Source organism: Thamnophis elegans, chromosome 6 (genome assembly GCF_009769535.1).
Source record: "Thamnophis elegans isolate rThaEle1 chromosome 6, rThaEle1.pri, whole genome shotgun sequence".
NCBI lineage: Eukaryota > Metazoa > Chordata > Lepidosauria > Squamata > Colubridae > Thamnophis > Thamnophis elegans.
This window is the reverse complement of record NC_045546.1, coordinates 204,065-219,834: the sequence shown is the minus strand read 5'-3', so window position 1 is coordinate 219,834 and position 15,770 is coordinate 204,065. Positions and strand designations below refer to the sequence as shown.

The window sequence follows — 15,770 nt, the reverse complement described above, 5'->3', positions numbered from 1 at the left end:
AAAATGACCCGCCATCCTGGAGTCATGAGCGCGACGAAGGACCATAAGACGTAAGGAAGCAGGGATGTATAATTTAGCTCCAATCCACGGTAGATCGTCTCTCATGGTGCATTCGTCCCGATGGTTCAGGAACCAGTCGTCTTGAGGGAGAGCTGCTTTGAGGTCAGAAAGCAGGTCGTGAGGCACGTCCTTTTGGGCCTTGGTCTGGTGATGTGTGAGCACCGGAGCCGCCAAGAGCGGTTGGACGATACTCAGCTTGGAACAATTATACTGAGGTAACCGGGACAAAGCATCGGCCATGAAATTCTTTCCACCCGGGATATACTTCAGAGTGAAATTGAAACGGTTAAAATATTGGGCCCAACGCATTTGCTTTGGGGAGAGACGGCGAGGCGTGCGCAACGCCTCCAAATTTTTGTGGTCAGTCCACACCTCAAAAGGGTGTTTAGAGCCTTCAAGGAAGTGGCGCCAAGTAGCGAGGGCCCAACGAACTGCAAACGGCTCTTTCTCCCAGACCGCCCAGCGTCGTTCCGTGTCAGTGAGTTTACGTGAGGTGTACGCGCAAGGCTGTAAGGTACCCTGGTCATTGGCTTGTAGCAGAACAGCCCCAACTGCGACATCACTGGCATCAGCTTGGACAACGAAGGGTTGGTTGAGGTCAGGATGTTTAAGAACTGGTTCAGCGGCAAAAAGGCGTTTAAGCTTTTCGAACGCCGCCTGGCATTCCATGGTCCAGTCCAAAGGCTTACTGGGTTTAGGTTTTGGGTCGCCTTTAGTTTGAGCAAATTAGTAATAGGGAGAGCAATGTCGGCAAAAGAGGGAATAAATTGACGGTAGAAATTAGCGAAACCCAAAAATTGTTGCAGTTGTTTACGAGTTTTGGGAGCGTCCCATTCAGTGACGGCCTTTACCTTCTCAGGGTCCATTTCAACTCCATGAGGGGAGATACGGTAGCCCAGATAGTCAATAGTAGTTTGGTGAAACTCACACTTAGACAATTTGGCATACAAGTTGGCTGCACGGAGTTTTTTTCAAAACAGTGCGCACCAGATTGACGTGGTGGTCGTGAGAGCGAGTATAAATGAGGATATCGTCCAGATATACGATAACGCCCTTATAGAGATGATCGTGCAGGATCTCATTAATAAACTGCATGAATACAGCAGGAGCCCCCTGTAGGCCAAAAGGCATGACCCGGAACTGGAAACAACCAAGAGGGCAGTTAAAGGCGGTCTTCCATTCGTCCCCCTCCTTAATGCGAACCCTATAGTACGCTTCACGCAGGTCCAATTTTGTGAAGATGCGGCCCTTCCCCAGTTGCGCCAATAAGTCCTTCATCAATGGGAGTGGGTAGAGGTTTTGAGAACATATGGCGTTAAGGTTCCGAAAGTCACAACATAAACGAAGAGACCCATCTTTCTTCTCACGAAACAGCACAGGGGCCGCCACCTTGGGTCGGGCCGGTTCAATGAAACCACGTTTCAAATTTTTGTCAATGAAAGAACGCATCTCCTCCATTTCCCTGGGTGACATGGAGTAAATGCGGGGTTTTGGGAGTTTGACCCCGGGCAAAATGTCAATGGAGCAGTCAGTAGGCCTGTGGGGGGGCAGAATGTCCGAAGATTGCTCGCTGAAGACTTCCTTAAGATCCAAATATTCTTTCGGAATTTTCTCCTCTCCTGCAATCCTCTCCTGCCCCCTAGCGGCTACTTCAGGAACGTTAGTGATGTCAGGTTGGTTTGGAGAGCCCTCCCCCACTGGAGGCACTTTGGAGCGAATACGCAAGCGGCCTGTCCGCCAATTTATGTGAGGGTTCCACTTCCGGAGCCACGGGATGCCCAAGATAAGTGGTCTGTCCATGCCAGGTGCGACCACAAAAGAGATTAATTCAGTGTGGGTACCCATTTTCATTTCCAAAGGCTCAGTAAAAAAATGGGCGGGCCCCCCCCCCGCAACCGATCCGTCTATCTGGCAAAAAACAATAGGGGTTTTCAAAGTGCGCAATTTGAGGCCTAATTTCTCAACCATGGCTGGGTTGATCATGGACCGGGAACAGCCGGAATCCAGTAATGCTAGGAGGGTGGCAGGTGTCCCCTCAGGAGGAACTTTTAATTCAATAGGGAGTAGAAGGGGCCCCTTGTTTGAACTCACCCAGTGAGGTGAAGTGTCGTCATCTGAGTCATCAGAAGAAGAGGAGTTAGCATCCGCGTCATCCTTCAAAGGTTGGGGAAGAGGAGGGGGGTTGGTTTCCCCAGTGAAAGCCGTTTCCTTCTTTTTCTTTTCAGAGCCTCTGGCAGGTTTCTCCTCACGTCTGGGAGGGGGTTGGGCAGAGAGGGGTGATTTCGCCCGACAGAGGGGGGCCGTATGCCCAAGCTTCCCACAGCGAAAACATGTTAAAGGTCTGGAGGAGCCAGAAGGGGGCTCCCTCGCGTCGCCTCGGCGTCTGGAAAGCGCTTGAGTAGTAGGAGGGGGGAGGGACTTGGCAGCTCTTTCCTTTCGCTTCCTTTTTTCTTCAGTGGCATAACGCAGACGAATTAAGTCAAGCTCAGCGTCAGCAGCATGTTCAAACCAAGTGATTAAACGCCTCGGCAGGTTACGATTGACACATTGTTGATAAATGTCAGCGTCTAAGCCTTCAGCAAATCTGTCCAGAAGGGCGTCCTCCCCCCAGCCTCTCATGTACTGAGACAGACATTGAAATTCCTGGATGTATTGGGCGACTGGTCTATCGTCTTGGTCAAAGGTTAAAAACTTTAATTTGTTCCGCTTCTCAGTTAACGGGTCATCAAAACGTTGGCGGAAAGCCGCCATAAAACGGTTGAAATTCCCCAAGAGGGGAGAACCAGACATATGCAAAGCCGTTGACCACGTAGCCGCGTCACCATCCAAAGATAAAAGAACCATTCTGACCCTTAAAGTGTCAGATTCAAAGTCCCGCCCATATGTTTCCATGTAGTTAAAGACTTGCATAAGAAAGGAGGGAAGGGTGGCTGAAGCACCATTAAAACGCACAGGCAAGGGAGGAATTTTAGCCATCCGATGTCGTCGAGGGGGGGCCTGGGGGGGAGGTCCCCTTTGATCAGCAAAACCTCTAGCCGCAGGGGGTGATACAGGCCGAGGGGGGGGTGGGGGAGAATCCTGGCGTGGGTGACGTTGCCAACTTCTCCAGTCTCTTTCCTCCTCCCCCCTCCTGTCCTCCAAAAATGTTTGACCCCAATAATCAGGTAACTCACTCCGCTGTGGTTTTCTCACGGGGCCCTGGTGTTGATAATCTCTCCATTCAGCTTCATCGCCTCTTTGGCTCCAATAGTCAGGGAAATCACCCGCCTGAGGTTTCCTCACGGCCCCTGGCTCCAGCGAAGTTTGTTGAGGTGGTCTCTGGGTGAGTCCAGCATTCCAGCTTGTCTCTATTTCTCCTTGCCCCACTGAAGTTGACCAACGGGGTAGGGGGGAAGGCTCAGGCTGATTGGAAATTTGTAGTTGACATAAATCTTCGTGCAGAGGTCGGTCAGACGGGCTGGGCTGGTGTAAAGAAAGGTCGGGAGGTCCCAGTTCACTGGAATCCGTCCCTCCCACGGCGCCTTCCTCTTCTCTGGTCGGAGAAGACATTATGTCCCTTCTCGGTAGACGTAAATCTCCTGGAAAGGGATATTATTCAGATCTTGCTTCTTGTCACGCCCCACTCCATTCCATAATTAGGAAAGAAGACCAAGAGACTCCATGGGTTGGAAATCCAAAGTACTTTTACTAATTATAAATGGTAAGCGAGCAGTAGTGAAGCAAGATCTGAATAATATGGCGCGAAAGCAATTGATATATGGCAAAGCCCGTTCCCCCCCTTAGGATCAAAGCTCCAGTCCAATCATAAGTCCTTCAAATGTCAGGTGTGAGATAACTTCAAAAAGACAGGCCAAGATGGAATGTGAAGGCCGTTGATGCAGGCGGGAAACACGTACGCATGCGTAAACCCCAACGACTGGAACATCCTAGAACATTCCTGCAGCAGACCTCCAGCACATCAATTAAAACCCTCCCACATACACGCCCCCCCCTCCCGTTTCATGGCAGCTGAAGCAGCAGCAAAGCAGAAGCTGACAGCAGCCCAGTCTCTTCTTGAAAGCCTCCAGGGATGAAGCTCCCACAACTTCTGAAGGCAATAGCAATAGCAATAGCAGTAGACTTATATACCGCTTCATAGGGCTTTCAGGCCTCTCTAAGCGGTTTACAGAGAATCAGCATATTGCCCCCAACAATCCGGGTCCTCATTTTACCCACCTCGGAAGGATGGAAGGCTGAGTCAACCTTGAGCCGGTGAGATTTGAACCGCTGAACTGCTGATCTAGCAGTAGCCTGCAGTGCTGCATTTAACCACTGCGCCACCTTGGCTCTAAGGCAACTTCTGTTCCATGGGTTGATTGTTCTCAACTGTCAGAAAGTTCCTCCTTATTTCTAGATTGAATCTCTCCTTGATCTGTTTCCATACATTGTTCCTTGTCTGGCCTTCGGATGCTTTGGAAAACAGCTTGACCCCCCTCCTCTCTTGGGCAGCCCCTCAAATATTGGAACACTACCATCCTGTTGCTCTATAAGAATGCTATTTGATATGTTTTTCTTATTGATAAACTTTCAGAAAAATTACAGCATAAAATATTGTTATAAATGTGTTATGGATAATGGATATAGCAAGATATATGTCAATATATTGTATCTAATAAACTCCTATAATGAAAAGGTATTTGGGTGTAAATATATAGAACTGTGTCCAAATATGTATTCCATCATGAATAGAAATTGCTCAAATATCCCTTCACTGGCTTTAGAATTCATCTGGCACCAACATTTATAGCCGATTGTCTTGAATAGTTAAACCTGCAACAAGAGAAGCTGTGCTACATAGATGTAATGCCTCCAGCCTTAAATGCAAAACCTTCCGATTAGCCCCATGCTAAACTCTTCATTGCTGGCACAATCTCTTCTTTTTCTCTGGAGGTAAAAGGCTCAACCTCTAGAGAAGCATTCTGAGGCAGTGGAAATCCTTCTCTTGGTTAGGCTAGGCATACCGAGAGTCCCTTCAACGGTTCACTGCGTGTTTTAACTTCCAGATCCTTCATCCTCTTGGTTGCTCTTCTCTGCACTCTCTCTAGGATCTTTTCTCTGTCGCCGTGACCAGAGTTCCCAGCGTGACCCCACCAGTGCAAGGACAAAGGGGTGCTGTCACTTCACATGAACTTGATGCTCTCCCTCTGTTGATGCAGCCCAGGTCTGGCTTGGCTTTTTTGGCTGCTGCAGCAGACGGCTGGCTCCTACTTGTGGCTGGGACCCCCTGATCTCTCCCGCAATTACCCCTGTTGAGCCCAGCGCTGCCTATTCCGGGCCTGTTTTTTTTCCTTCCTTTGCTTGCTTTTTTGCCCAAGTGGCAGGACTTTTCTCCCGACTGGGCTGCGCCTTGTTGGTTAGGGCTCAATGCTCGAGACCCTTGTGAATCCTGAGTCTTTCTTCCACGGGGTTAGCAAACCCCAATTCTAATCCTGGGATGCGTAAACCATCTGGCCTTGGTGAGTGGAACTCATCTCAAGTACAAACGTGTTTTCTTAATGTTTTGCCTGTTTTTGGCTTTTCTCTTTTGTCTCCAACAATTTTGGAGGTTATCTGTTTTTGGTAGGTTAGGCTATTTTTTTTCCCTTTTGTGTAAAAAGAGGCGCAAAGAAGAAATTAACCAGTTCTGCCTTCTCCCTGCTGCCCGTCACCTTCCTTGATTTCCTTCTTACTCCTTACATTTGGGAAAGAAAATGTTATTTTGGGCATTTGTTGCAAGTTTTAGCTCATTCTGTATCCTAGCTTTCCTGAAACCCTCCCTGCAGATTTCCTGTCCCCCCCCCCTATTCCCCCCGCCCCCCCGCCTGTGTGCCCACCTGGAAGGGGCTCCCTGCCGATACTTTGTTCTAGTTCTGGGCACCTCAGTCCAGTTTTTACGCTTGTGCTTTTTATTATCCCTCGTTTTCTCAGAGCAACCCTTCCTTTCTTTCCCTGCGGTATTGTTTCTGCTTGGGCCTTCGTTTCTCAGAGCTTCTCGAGTATCTCCCTTGAGGATTTCCATGGACAGAATCCTTCCGATTCTCCCTCTCGGTTTGTTGAAGTCAGCTCTCTTAACGTCTGACGTTGTTCAGTTACCTAGGATTATATCATGGTGAATGCTAGTATGACGTGGCCACTCTCCCCCAAGGTTCTTGTGACTTCCACACCTCATATCATTTCATCTCGGTTAGTAAGGATTGAGTGCAGCTGACCCTCCGGTTCCTTTCTCTACCTTTTGGGGAACAGGAGCCGTCAACCAGGCAGGCCGGGAGCCTCTTTGGTCTGCCACTCGCTGTGGAGGGAGTGTCTTTCCCAGCTGATGTCAGGGCAAAATCCCCATTGCTGGAGTGGCAAGTTTCTTGCAGCCCCTGACTTAACCGTATAGCAAAAGGTCCATCTATTTCCTCTGCCTGGTTGGGTGGCTTCTGCTACATACGTCATTCACCCCCCCCCCCATGCATTTAAGGCTTCAGGTCGCCCCTCCCCCCCTCCTCCAGTTTTGGGAAAGAAAGTTATGTCCCTGGCCGCACTGGGGCAAGGGCACAGGAGTGGCACTCATTCCTGCAGGCAATGAGGGTACCTGGTCTGTGCCACTCTAGCTGCTGCTAAACATGATGGACATACAGCTCGCCCACCCATCGCCCGGGGTCCCCGGAGGCCTCTTGCCCACGGCCAGGAGACTCCCCTGGGGCCACAAGCCAATAAAGGAGCACCCTTGGAGAAGGGGAGGGGGGAGCGTCTACAGCAACTACCATGGAGCCAAGAATGAAACTTTTGAAAATGCCCACCTAGGGCTTAAAATGGGCATCTTGGCAGAAGAGAAGAAATGTGTGCAACAGAGAAAGGCGGGAGTTCAGTTGCTGAGGATATATTGCAAATGATAAAACAATAAAATGAAATAGCGCTAGTAATGTTTTATGTACTTAAAATAAAATCACATTTGAATTAAAAATCCATAAAACGCCCTGAAGTTCTTCATTTAGTCCTTCGAGAGAAAGCAGAAGGGAAGCAGGAGAGTAAGCAGGATGCCAGGCTGTGGCCCAGGCAGGAGGGCTCGGGTATGACACATCTTGCAGGTCTGCATGCCAGGCTGGGCAACCGGCTGCTTAGCCTTCGAATCCTGGGCCAACTTGAGAAGGGTGCCACTCAAACAGCGTCCTTTGCAGCCATGACCGCTATGATGCTCTGAGGGGCTAAGAGGGTGAGCATCAAAGCGGCCTGGGTGCCAAGTGCAGCGAGGAAGACACTCAACAGGCAGGCAGGGACAGGGGACCAGCGAGAGGAACAATGCAACAGCCCCCATCTTATGCCACTTGGCACCATCAATTTTTCTCTCCCCGAGATCGTGCAAGTGCGACGCCATGTGCAAGAGAGCACTAGGAGGGAGACAAGGCTGCTCCCCCCCCCAGGTCACAGCTGGGTCCTCCCAGCCGGCAACTGCACCCTCTTTCTCCAGCACTGGCAAAGGGGCTCTGGTCTTGTGCACAGAGGTGGGTTCCTATCAGTTCGCACCTATTCGGTAGAACCGGTTCGTCAAATCTACCGAATGGGTTAGAAGAGGTTCCACCAGTGGACCCGGAAAGCAGGCCACACCTACAGAAGAGGTTCCAAAGTGTTTTGAAACCCACCACTGGTCCTTGGATATGATTATTCTACACTATCATGCTCCTATTTATAAAACTCAGTGCCTGTGTGAAAGGTAAGGATGACAACTGCGTTTGGGGTGCAATCAGAACATTGCGTGTGTTGAAGTTGTGTTAACGCAAACCAAAGATGCCTTTTAAAAAAACAAGTTTACATCCTATTCTTCTGCATGCCAGTGCTGTGTGTGAGGTAATTTAAGGTGGTTCTGACAAGTGTCGTCGGCATCTTCATATCCGGTCACATGGGTGGCAAGCCACTCCCATACGGTCACATGAGTGGCAAGCCACTCCCACAAAGGAGGCCACACCCACAGAGTAGGTTCGAACAATTTTTGAAACCCACCACTGCTTGTGCACCTCCAGAGCCCATGGCCTCCTGTGCCAGAGTCCACGCCTGCCAGTTAACACCCACCTCCCTGCAACTTCCCCCTTGGCCTTCTGGCTGGCCGTCTCCTAGTGCGGTGAAAGAGAAGGTTCCACGGAGGGGGCATGGAGCTGCCTCTGGGGCTGTGCTCAGGCAGGGCGGGCATCTCCTTTCAACGGGGCCAAGTGGACCAGAGCAGCTGGGCACTGACCAGCCAAGCAAGGCAAACTCAGGAGCCTTCAGCCCCTCCCTTCCTCAGGGGTGGGGAGGGGGCCTCAGAAAGGGACAAGACAGAGCCAAATAAATAGGACTCCTCCCTCCCAGGAAGAGAGCGGGGCAGAGCCCCCTAAGCACAGGCTGTTTGAAAGGTTCAAGATGCCTCAACCAGCAAAGCCACCGACAGGCAGAAAACAGAGGTGGGAAACTCCTAAGAGAAGGCATGCTGGTCACCTTCTCTCCAGAACTACACCTATCCTCCTCCCTTCCCCCCCCCCCAGAGAATGTGGAGGGGGTCCAGGTGGGTGAGGCCCAACCAAAACCACTGAGCACGTGGCTCAGGCGGGCGGGGCCAAGATAAGGTGGGGATTTATTAGGGACGCTACAGGTGCCAGCAGGTACCCAGTCCAGGTGGAAGCTTGCAAGAGCCAAACCAACAGGTAAGGCTAAGCCAGACCCCTCCCCAGCCCAACCCCCATCTGCGGCATCTCTGAGGCCATTAGCAGGGAAGGAGGCAGGCGGAATCCCAAGGGAAGCCCTGAGAGGGGGAAGGTTAGGAAGGGGAAGCTCCCTGCCCCAGGGGGTCCCACTCTTGGCTCCCTTGCCCTTGAGGAGGGGGCTTTGGGCTATGAGCAAGCTGTCCACTTCCCCCACCCCCACCCGATGGGGGTTGACCCACCAGGCCAGCCTATGTATCCCTGGGACTGCATCCTGGGGGGGGGGGTGTACAGGCTGACCAAGATGAAAACCCAGTTTCTTCTGAGCCATCTTGACAGAGATTTGCCCCCCCCCCCCCGCCCTGGGAACAGGCCGCCCTGCCCCTCTCCCCCCATGCCCAGCTGACCCCTGGCAGGATTCAGGAGGCGAATCCTCGGTGCCCTTGGCAATCTCACAGCACAGGCCGGGAGGGCGGGCCTCTCCTCCCCTTGCGGCCAACTGCCTGCCTCCCCTGGAGGGCAGCACAAGGGCAGGGTGTGCGGAGGACAAGTCCTGCCCAGGCTCCCAACAGAGCCACAGCGCTGGCCAGACCTGGGGCAGCTGCGCCCCTCCGTCCTCCTCCTCTCTGGCCCCGGGGGGGGGGGGGAGGCAGAGTTGCTGAGGTGGTCACCACCCTGGTCACCCAGAGAAGGAGCTCAGTTCAGCCGGACTTGCCTTGTGCTCTTGGGGGAGGGGTCATCAATGAAGTGGTAATAAGTAGCCACCACCTGTCTCCGCTGAGGCCTGGGGAGGCTCCCTTTCAGGTTGAATGCGGAGAATCAAAGGGGTTTTGGTGTCCCACGAGGGAGGGGGGGGGCTTTCCCGCCTCTTCCCTTTCTGCCTCTTTTGCACCCACCCACCCACCCCTTAGCCCCCCCCCCCCCCCCGTGGGGCCCTGAGGCCAACCAATCCCATCAGCAGCAGCCTGGTCTGCTCCTTTCTGACCGGGGGCTGCTCTGGGGTGACTCTGCCGCCACGGAGCCCCCCAAAGCCCCCTGGCCCAGGCCTTCCACAGCCAGAATTCCCCCGGGGGCTTCCAGCGAACGGGCCAACTAGGTCCTCCCCACACGAGTCCGAGCGGAAGCTCAGTCAGGGAGTTGGGCTCCCGGGGGAAGGAGCGAGACCCGCAGCGACGACTGCCTGGCTGGAGGGGGGCGGTGGGGGGAGGGTGTCCCGGGCTCCAGCCCCTGGTCCGCTGAGCCCCCCCCCGTCTCTCCTTGCAGGACGCGGCATGGCGCTCTTCTCCCAGTGCCTGGAGCCGGTGGGCTTCCTGCAGTCGCTGCGCTCGCTGGCCCTGGGGGTCGTGTCCCAGCTGCAGGGCTCGGCCAGCGCCGAGGAGCTGGCTTTCGTGCGCAGAGAGGTGGAGCTGCTGGAACGCGAGCTGGCGGCGGGCCCGGGGCTGCTGGAGGAGGGCGGGCTGGACGCCTGCGAGGACTGCGTGGCCGCCGTCTTCGGACAGCTGTGCCTGGCAGTGCGGGCGCCGCCCGCCGCCGCGCCGCCGGAGATCGAGCTCTTCGCGCAGGGCTGCGCGCGAGACAAACTGGAGCGCCGCCTGCTGGTCCTGTGGCGCCGCCTGCAGGGCAACGCCGCGCTGACCCTGCAGCGCCCCCTGCTGGAGCAGGCCGTGCAGCGCCACCGCCCGCGCCGCCCGCAGATGGCGCTCTTCTGCCAGAAGCTGAACGCCGTGCTGGGCGCCGGGCTGCTGTGCCTGCTGTGCCAGGCGGGGCTGGGCAAGCGCGACCCGGCGCTGCTGCTGGGCGTCTGGGACCCGCGCGTGGCCGCGCTGCACAAGCGCATGAAGGAGGCGCTGGGCCAGTGCAAGGGCTACTTCCGCCAGCAGGCCCAGGAGGACGTGGAGCGCGCCCTGGAGCAGGCGGCCTCCCCCGACCCGGCTCAGCTGGCCGCCTCGCTCCTGCGCCGGCTGGAGCAGAGCTTCGACTGGCTCTGCTGGGCCGTCATGGCCTGGCGGGCGGAGGGCGAGGAGGAGGCGGGCGAGGCGGAGGAGGCGGGCGGCGGGGGGGTGCTGGCCCAGGGCAACTTCGTGACGGCGCGGGGCGGCGCGGGGCTCCGCCTGGTGGCCTGCTACCGGGAGAGCCCCTCGGCCCTGGACAGGGCTCGCACCAACCAGCTGATCGGCGAGCTGGAGTGGAAGCTGCCCAACCCGCCGCCCGAGGTCTACGCCAGCCTGGAAGCCGAGCCGGCCCGCGCCCGCGGCTACCTCGCCCGCCGCATGCTGCAGAAGCTGGCCGAAGGGCTGGGGCCCGGCGTCTCCCTCCTGGTGGTGCCGGGGAAGCTGGAGATGAAGAGCAGCTTCCCGCTGGCCGCCAGCCTCCTGCACGAGTACCACCACCGCCTGGCCTCGGGCACCGTCTGCATCTTCGCCTGAGCCCAAGAAGCCAGGGGGCTCCCGCGGCCCCGGCTGCCTAGCGGCCGACTCAAGCAGCCCGCAATAAAAGCCTGTTCTCCCGAACCCGACTCGTTTTGCCCTTCCTGCCCACCCGTCTCCTCCGCGCGTCGTGCTCGAGCCCGCACCCGTGCTGCTCTGCGGCGCTCCCTGCCGAGGGGCCGACACACACACACAACACACCCCACAGTCCACAACAAACGGAGCAGAATTGGCCCCACGGCTGAGACAAGAGGTTTATTGAGGCTGGTCTCCGGGGCGTTGCCCTCCCCGGGGAGGATGCGGGGCAGCTCCGGAGGGAGAGCAGCGGAAAAAGACGGCCGCCGTGTTCTGGGCCGGCGCCGGGATGGTAGCAGTCGCCAGCTGAGCCACGTCCGGATACTGGTGGAAGTCAGCCCCCACGAACAGGAAGACGCCCTTGGTGGTGCAGATGGCGCTGTCCACGCGTGGGTGGGGGAGGAGGCGGGATGGCCCTGGGCGACGAGGACTCTGCAGCAGGTCAATCGGCTGGAGGCGATTTCCTGGGAGGGAGGGAGGGAGGGAGGGAGGGAGGGAGGGGGCATGTGGTCAGTGGGGGCCTTCATCTGGGATGCCAGGCTGGGTGGGGTTGGCCACCAACAGAAAGGGTCCCCATGTCTTCCCCTGACTTTCGTGCCCCCCTTTCCCTTTCTCCAAAGCCCCTCCTTCACTCATCTGTTTCCTTTCTGCTTCATTGCACACACACAGACCCCAATCTAAAACATGGATGGGATCTGGCTCAGCCCCAAGAAGGATTTCCAGGGGTTTATTTATTCTTATTTTATATTTAGTTTGTCACAGATGTACCAGATGACAGGTAGAAATATGAACATGGACATGAATGCAGAAAAAGGGGATGAATAAATGGGGACAACAGGGCAGGGACGGAAGGCACGCTGGTGCGCTTATGCATGCCCCCTTAGAGACCTCTTGGGAATGGGGTGAAGTCCACGGTAGGCAGTTTGAGGTTAAGGTTATGGGGGTCGGAGGGTGTAACAACAGAGTCAGGTGGAGCATTCCAGGCGTTGGCCACTCTGTGGCTGAAGTCCTATTTTTTGCCACTGAGTTTGGAGCGGTTGACCTTGAGTTTGTATCTATTGTTTGCCCGAGAATTTTTGCGGTTGAAGCTGAAGGAGTCGTTGGCAGGTGGGACATTGTAGCAGACAATTTTGTGTACTACGCTTAGGTCGGACCTAAGGTTGACAGAGGGCTGCACCTCCCTGTCGCTTCCCGGTGTTTCCCCGGTGGAGGGCACGGTTTCAGGGCAATACCTGGCAGAGGGGCCTCTTCACCTGCCTTTTGGGTTAGGACTAGAATTAAGGTTGCTTTAGTATTTGGGTCTTGTCTCCTTCTCTAGCCCATCAGAGGCCACTTGCAGTACCAACCCCAGACTGCTTGGAAGTTTAAGTGGTGTCGGGGCCTAGCTAGACCGAGAAGGGATGGGAGGGTTTGCCCTCTGAGCCCCCTTGCCAAGAAAAGTCACCATCCACCCCCTCTTGGTTGCGCACCTTGGATGACGAAGAGCTCCGAGGAGTGAGGGCAAGTGAAGGCAGCATCTGCTTGGGACACGCCCAGCTCCTCCACCAGGGGCCGGGGATAGCCCTCCACCCGGCTGTAGCCGTGCTCAGCTCTATAGATGAGAACCTGGGAGCCCTGCAGGGAGGCGGGAGAGAAAGGTCAGCTGTGGAGCCTCAGATGCCCCCCACCCCCCGCCCCAGTTGACCTTCGGGGCTGCCACCCCCCAAGACGCCCTGCTTGCTGTCCCATGTTCTGTTCTGTGGCTCTGGTGGTGGCCCACCGTTCGCCTGCCCACCCCTAAGGGAGTGCCCTGCGATGGGGCAGAGCCCCGGATCTTTTGAAGGACATTAAAGTCCAGCCTCCCTTGGCAGCTCACCTGGATGAAGTAGAGCTTGTCTGCCCAGCTGAAGGCGGCGTCCACCTCCCCCTCCAGCCCTGACCAGGTGTGGTTCAGAAGCCAAGCGTGCAGCCCATCTCGCACAGAGTCCACCCGGAAGTAATGGCCGCCTGAGTGCAGGAGGAGAGCCGGCAGCAGTTGGAGGCCCCAGCAGCCCTTGGCTGAGGGGCCCCCAGGACGAGGGCCCCCAGCCCAACCCTCCCCTGGAAGCGGAGACAGGCCATCTCGTGCCCCCTGGCTGGGCCGCACAGCACCCGGACCAGGGTGACCTTAACTCCCAGCCTTAGAGCTATCTCAGCCCAAACTCCCCCACCTCCCCCACTACACTCCCTGACTGGGGGTCCGCTAAGCTGCCCTTTGCAGAACACAACATTTCCCCTGCCACCCGCCTCTGGCCTGCTGGCTTACCGCGAAAGGCATAGATTCTCCCAGGATCGTCAGAGGAGAAGGCCGGGAAAGGACGCCCACTGCAGGCGTTGAGGATGCTCCAGAGCGTGCTGTTCCTCCGGGACTCCCTCCCGTGGCCTGTCAGGGTGCAGGGCAAGGCAGTGAGGCAGAGGCTACCGCTTGGCTCCCAGCCAGAAAGAGCAACACCCCCCCCCCCCGCCTCCTTCAGGGACCAGGACTGAGCCCCAGACCAAAGTTTTCCTGCGCCCCTCCTTCTCTTGCAGGCCAGGCCCCTGTCCTGGGCTCAGCGGTGTCTTTCCCAGTAGCCACGAGGGGACCTACCTCTGCCAGGGCAGCGCATGAAGTAGTCTCGGGCATCCAGCGGGTAGTGGGGGGGCACATCACCCCGCAGTGGATCAAAGCGCAGGAAGCGGATGCCTTGGAAGCAGTAGTAGCGCTCCAGCCAGCGCACGGCTGCGGTGCAGTTGGAGACGGCTGGCCAGTCACGCCGTTTCACCGCCTTTGTTCTCAGGTCATAGGTGAACACATTTGGGGCTGCAGGGAAACGGCGGGTGGGTCAGTGCAGGAGGAGGCTGGGATGGGAGGCCAGGAGAGGGGCTGCAGCAGCCACCCGAGCGAAGGAGCAGCCGCACAGAGACCAGCCTGGTGGGAGCCTTTCTTACCCTTGAAGAACACGATGGTCTCGGACGGGCATTCCTTCGGATGGCATTCCACGGCCGCGTCCAGGTCGGCTGGGATGCCCGGGAACTCCTGTTCAATCAACTTGGGGTAGCCGAGTCTCAGCCTCCCTTCATGGTACGCCCAGACCTTCTTGCTCTACGAGGGGATGCAAGACGGCCATTTCGCCTAGCCTCCTCCACCACCCGTCCGTGCCCTGGACGCAGCTCTGCCTAAGCCAGCCAGCCCCTCGCTGTCACAGCCACTGTCACAGTGGCCCCAGCTGCCCCTCCAAAGCTCGCCTGCGAGTTGGCAGCACCTGGAAGAGCAAAACGTTGTCGTGAAGGCCGTCTGGGTGGTCGTGGTAGTGGATCCGCAGGGCTGCATCGACGGGGCCTCGGATCTCAGGCCAGGAGTCCTCTATGGGCTGCGGAGCACCCATGAAGCCCTTCCAGACCAAAGAGCCTTTGAAGAAGACCATGGTGCCCATCTCATCCAGCGTGACAGCGTCAAAGCCCTCCTCGTCCGCACAGCGCTGTATTAACTCTGGACGCAAGAGTGGAGGTAGCAGTGACACACCCACCCTTCAGTGATGGTCCCCTCCTCAGGAGCCCCTCCCAGCCTGTTCTGCAGAGGAGGCTCATTTCCACAGCATCCCCCCCCTCTGCCCCCCCCCATCCGCAGGACTGGGAGACTCCTCTAGTTGAGGGTGGGAATCAAAGTCACAGAAGCTCCCTCCTCCCGGCCCCAGTTCCTCTGGCCAGTCCTTAGTGCTCCCCTGGCGGAAGACTTCAGGGTGGGGTGCAATGGGCCCCCTAGGGAAGCCCTCGTCCCCCTCCTTTCCCCAGGGAAGGAGAGGGAGATTTGGAGCGGGCAGGTGGGATCCAGCAAAGAGCAGCTTGCAGGCTCTCTTCCGCCCAGGGGGCAGCTCACCCACCAGTGCTGTTGGCTGGAGGCTCCGAGCCCAGGTGATGCCAGGTGCCGGCTGTCTTGTTGCCATGGCCGCCGTGTCCCCTGTCAGAGAAATCCCCCCCCCCGTTAGTGTTTGGTCTTTCAGGGGGCCCCTCTCACGACCCCAGGGCCAAAAGGGATCCCCAGCCAGATCCTCCTGGCTCAAGGGCCCCACTACAAGTCCCATCACTCAGGGAAAACGGATGGTCCCCTGAGCACCAAGGCAGAGAGCCCAGCCCCCGGCCTCTTCCAAGGACTGGGCTTGTCCCCTCCTCCCCGTGCCCTCCCGGTCCACAGCCACTCACAAGGGGTGGGTTCCCACCAGCACCAGGGCCCAGCTGAGGCAGAGAGCTGCAGAGAGGACACCCATGCTGCTCTACTGCTGGCCCAGCCCTGCTGCCCGGCCTCCTATATCAGGGCAGCCAGATGTTTCCCAACAGGGGAAAGCACCCAGCGCATTGCTTAAGCCGGGCCACCCCTTGCCCCCCCCCTTGTGGCTGCTCCTCCCTAGAGGGCGGTACACCCCCCCCTCCAAACCGAGACCTTCCCCCCACCCCAGGCTGCCCAGCTGAGTTGGATCTGCTGCTAAAATCTAGAGTCAGTTCCCACCACCACCAGCAGCAGCAGCAAGAAAAGGTCAAC

At 56.9% G+C, this 15,770-nt stretch overlaps 2 protein-coding genes across 2 annotated transcripts; one reads left to right on the top strand and one right to left on the bottom strand.

Annotated features, from left to right (window-relative positions):
• Positions 1 to 8,011: 8,011 nt before the first annotated feature.
• Positions 8,012 to 11,245, top strand: LOC116510150. Its single transcript, XM_032219579.1, has 2 exons — positions 8,012 to 8,738; positions 9,999 to 11,245. Exon 2 carries the CDS (start codon positions 10,007 to 10,009, stop codon positions 11,159 to 11,161), a length of 1,155 nt encoding a protein of 384 aa, XP_032075470.1. The 5' UTR covers positions 8,012 to 8,738; positions 9,999 to 10,006; the 3' UTR covers positions 11,162 to 11,245.
• Positions 11,246 to 11,397: 152 nt separating this feature from the next.
• On the bottom strand, positions 11,398 to 15,569 carry HPX (hemopexin). The gene is made up of 9 exons (XM_032219578.1): positions 15,434 to 15,569; positions 15,115 to 15,191; positions 14,497 to 14,723; positions 14,183 to 14,336; positions 13,842 to 14,054; positions 13,521 to 13,637; positions 13,092 to 13,222; positions 12,706 to 12,850; positions 11,398 to 11,700 (listed from the first exon to the last, which is right to left on the bottom strand). Exons 1-9 carry the CDS (start codon positions 15,496 to 15,498, stop codon positions 11,417 to 11,419), a joined length of 1,413 nt encoding a protein of 470 aa, XP_032075469.1. The 5' UTR covers positions 15,499 to 15,569; the 3' UTR covers positions 11,398 to 11,416.
• Between the last annotated feature and the right edge of the window lie 201 nt (positions 15,570 to 15,770).

Excerpts from the sequence above, each read along its gene's own strand:
- LOC116510150 (XM_032219579.1), top strand. The coding sequence starts at position 10,007 with ATGGCGCTCTTCTCCCAGTGCCTGGAGCCGGTGGGCTTCCTGCAGTCG.
- HPX (XM_032219578.1), bottom strand. The coding sequence starts at position 15,498 with ATGGGTGTCCTCTCTGCAGCTCTCTGCCTCAGCTGGGCCCTGGTGCTG. Across the intron at positions 13,638-13,841 it reads CATGCGCTGCCCTGGCAGAG|GCCACGGGAGGGAGTCCCGG; the intron begins GTAGGTCCCCTC and ends GCACCCTGACAG. Across the intron at positions 12,851-13,091 it reads ACAAGCTCTACTTCATCCAG|GGCTCCCAGGTTCTCATCTA; the intron begins GTGAGCTGCCAA and ends GCCTCCCTGCAG.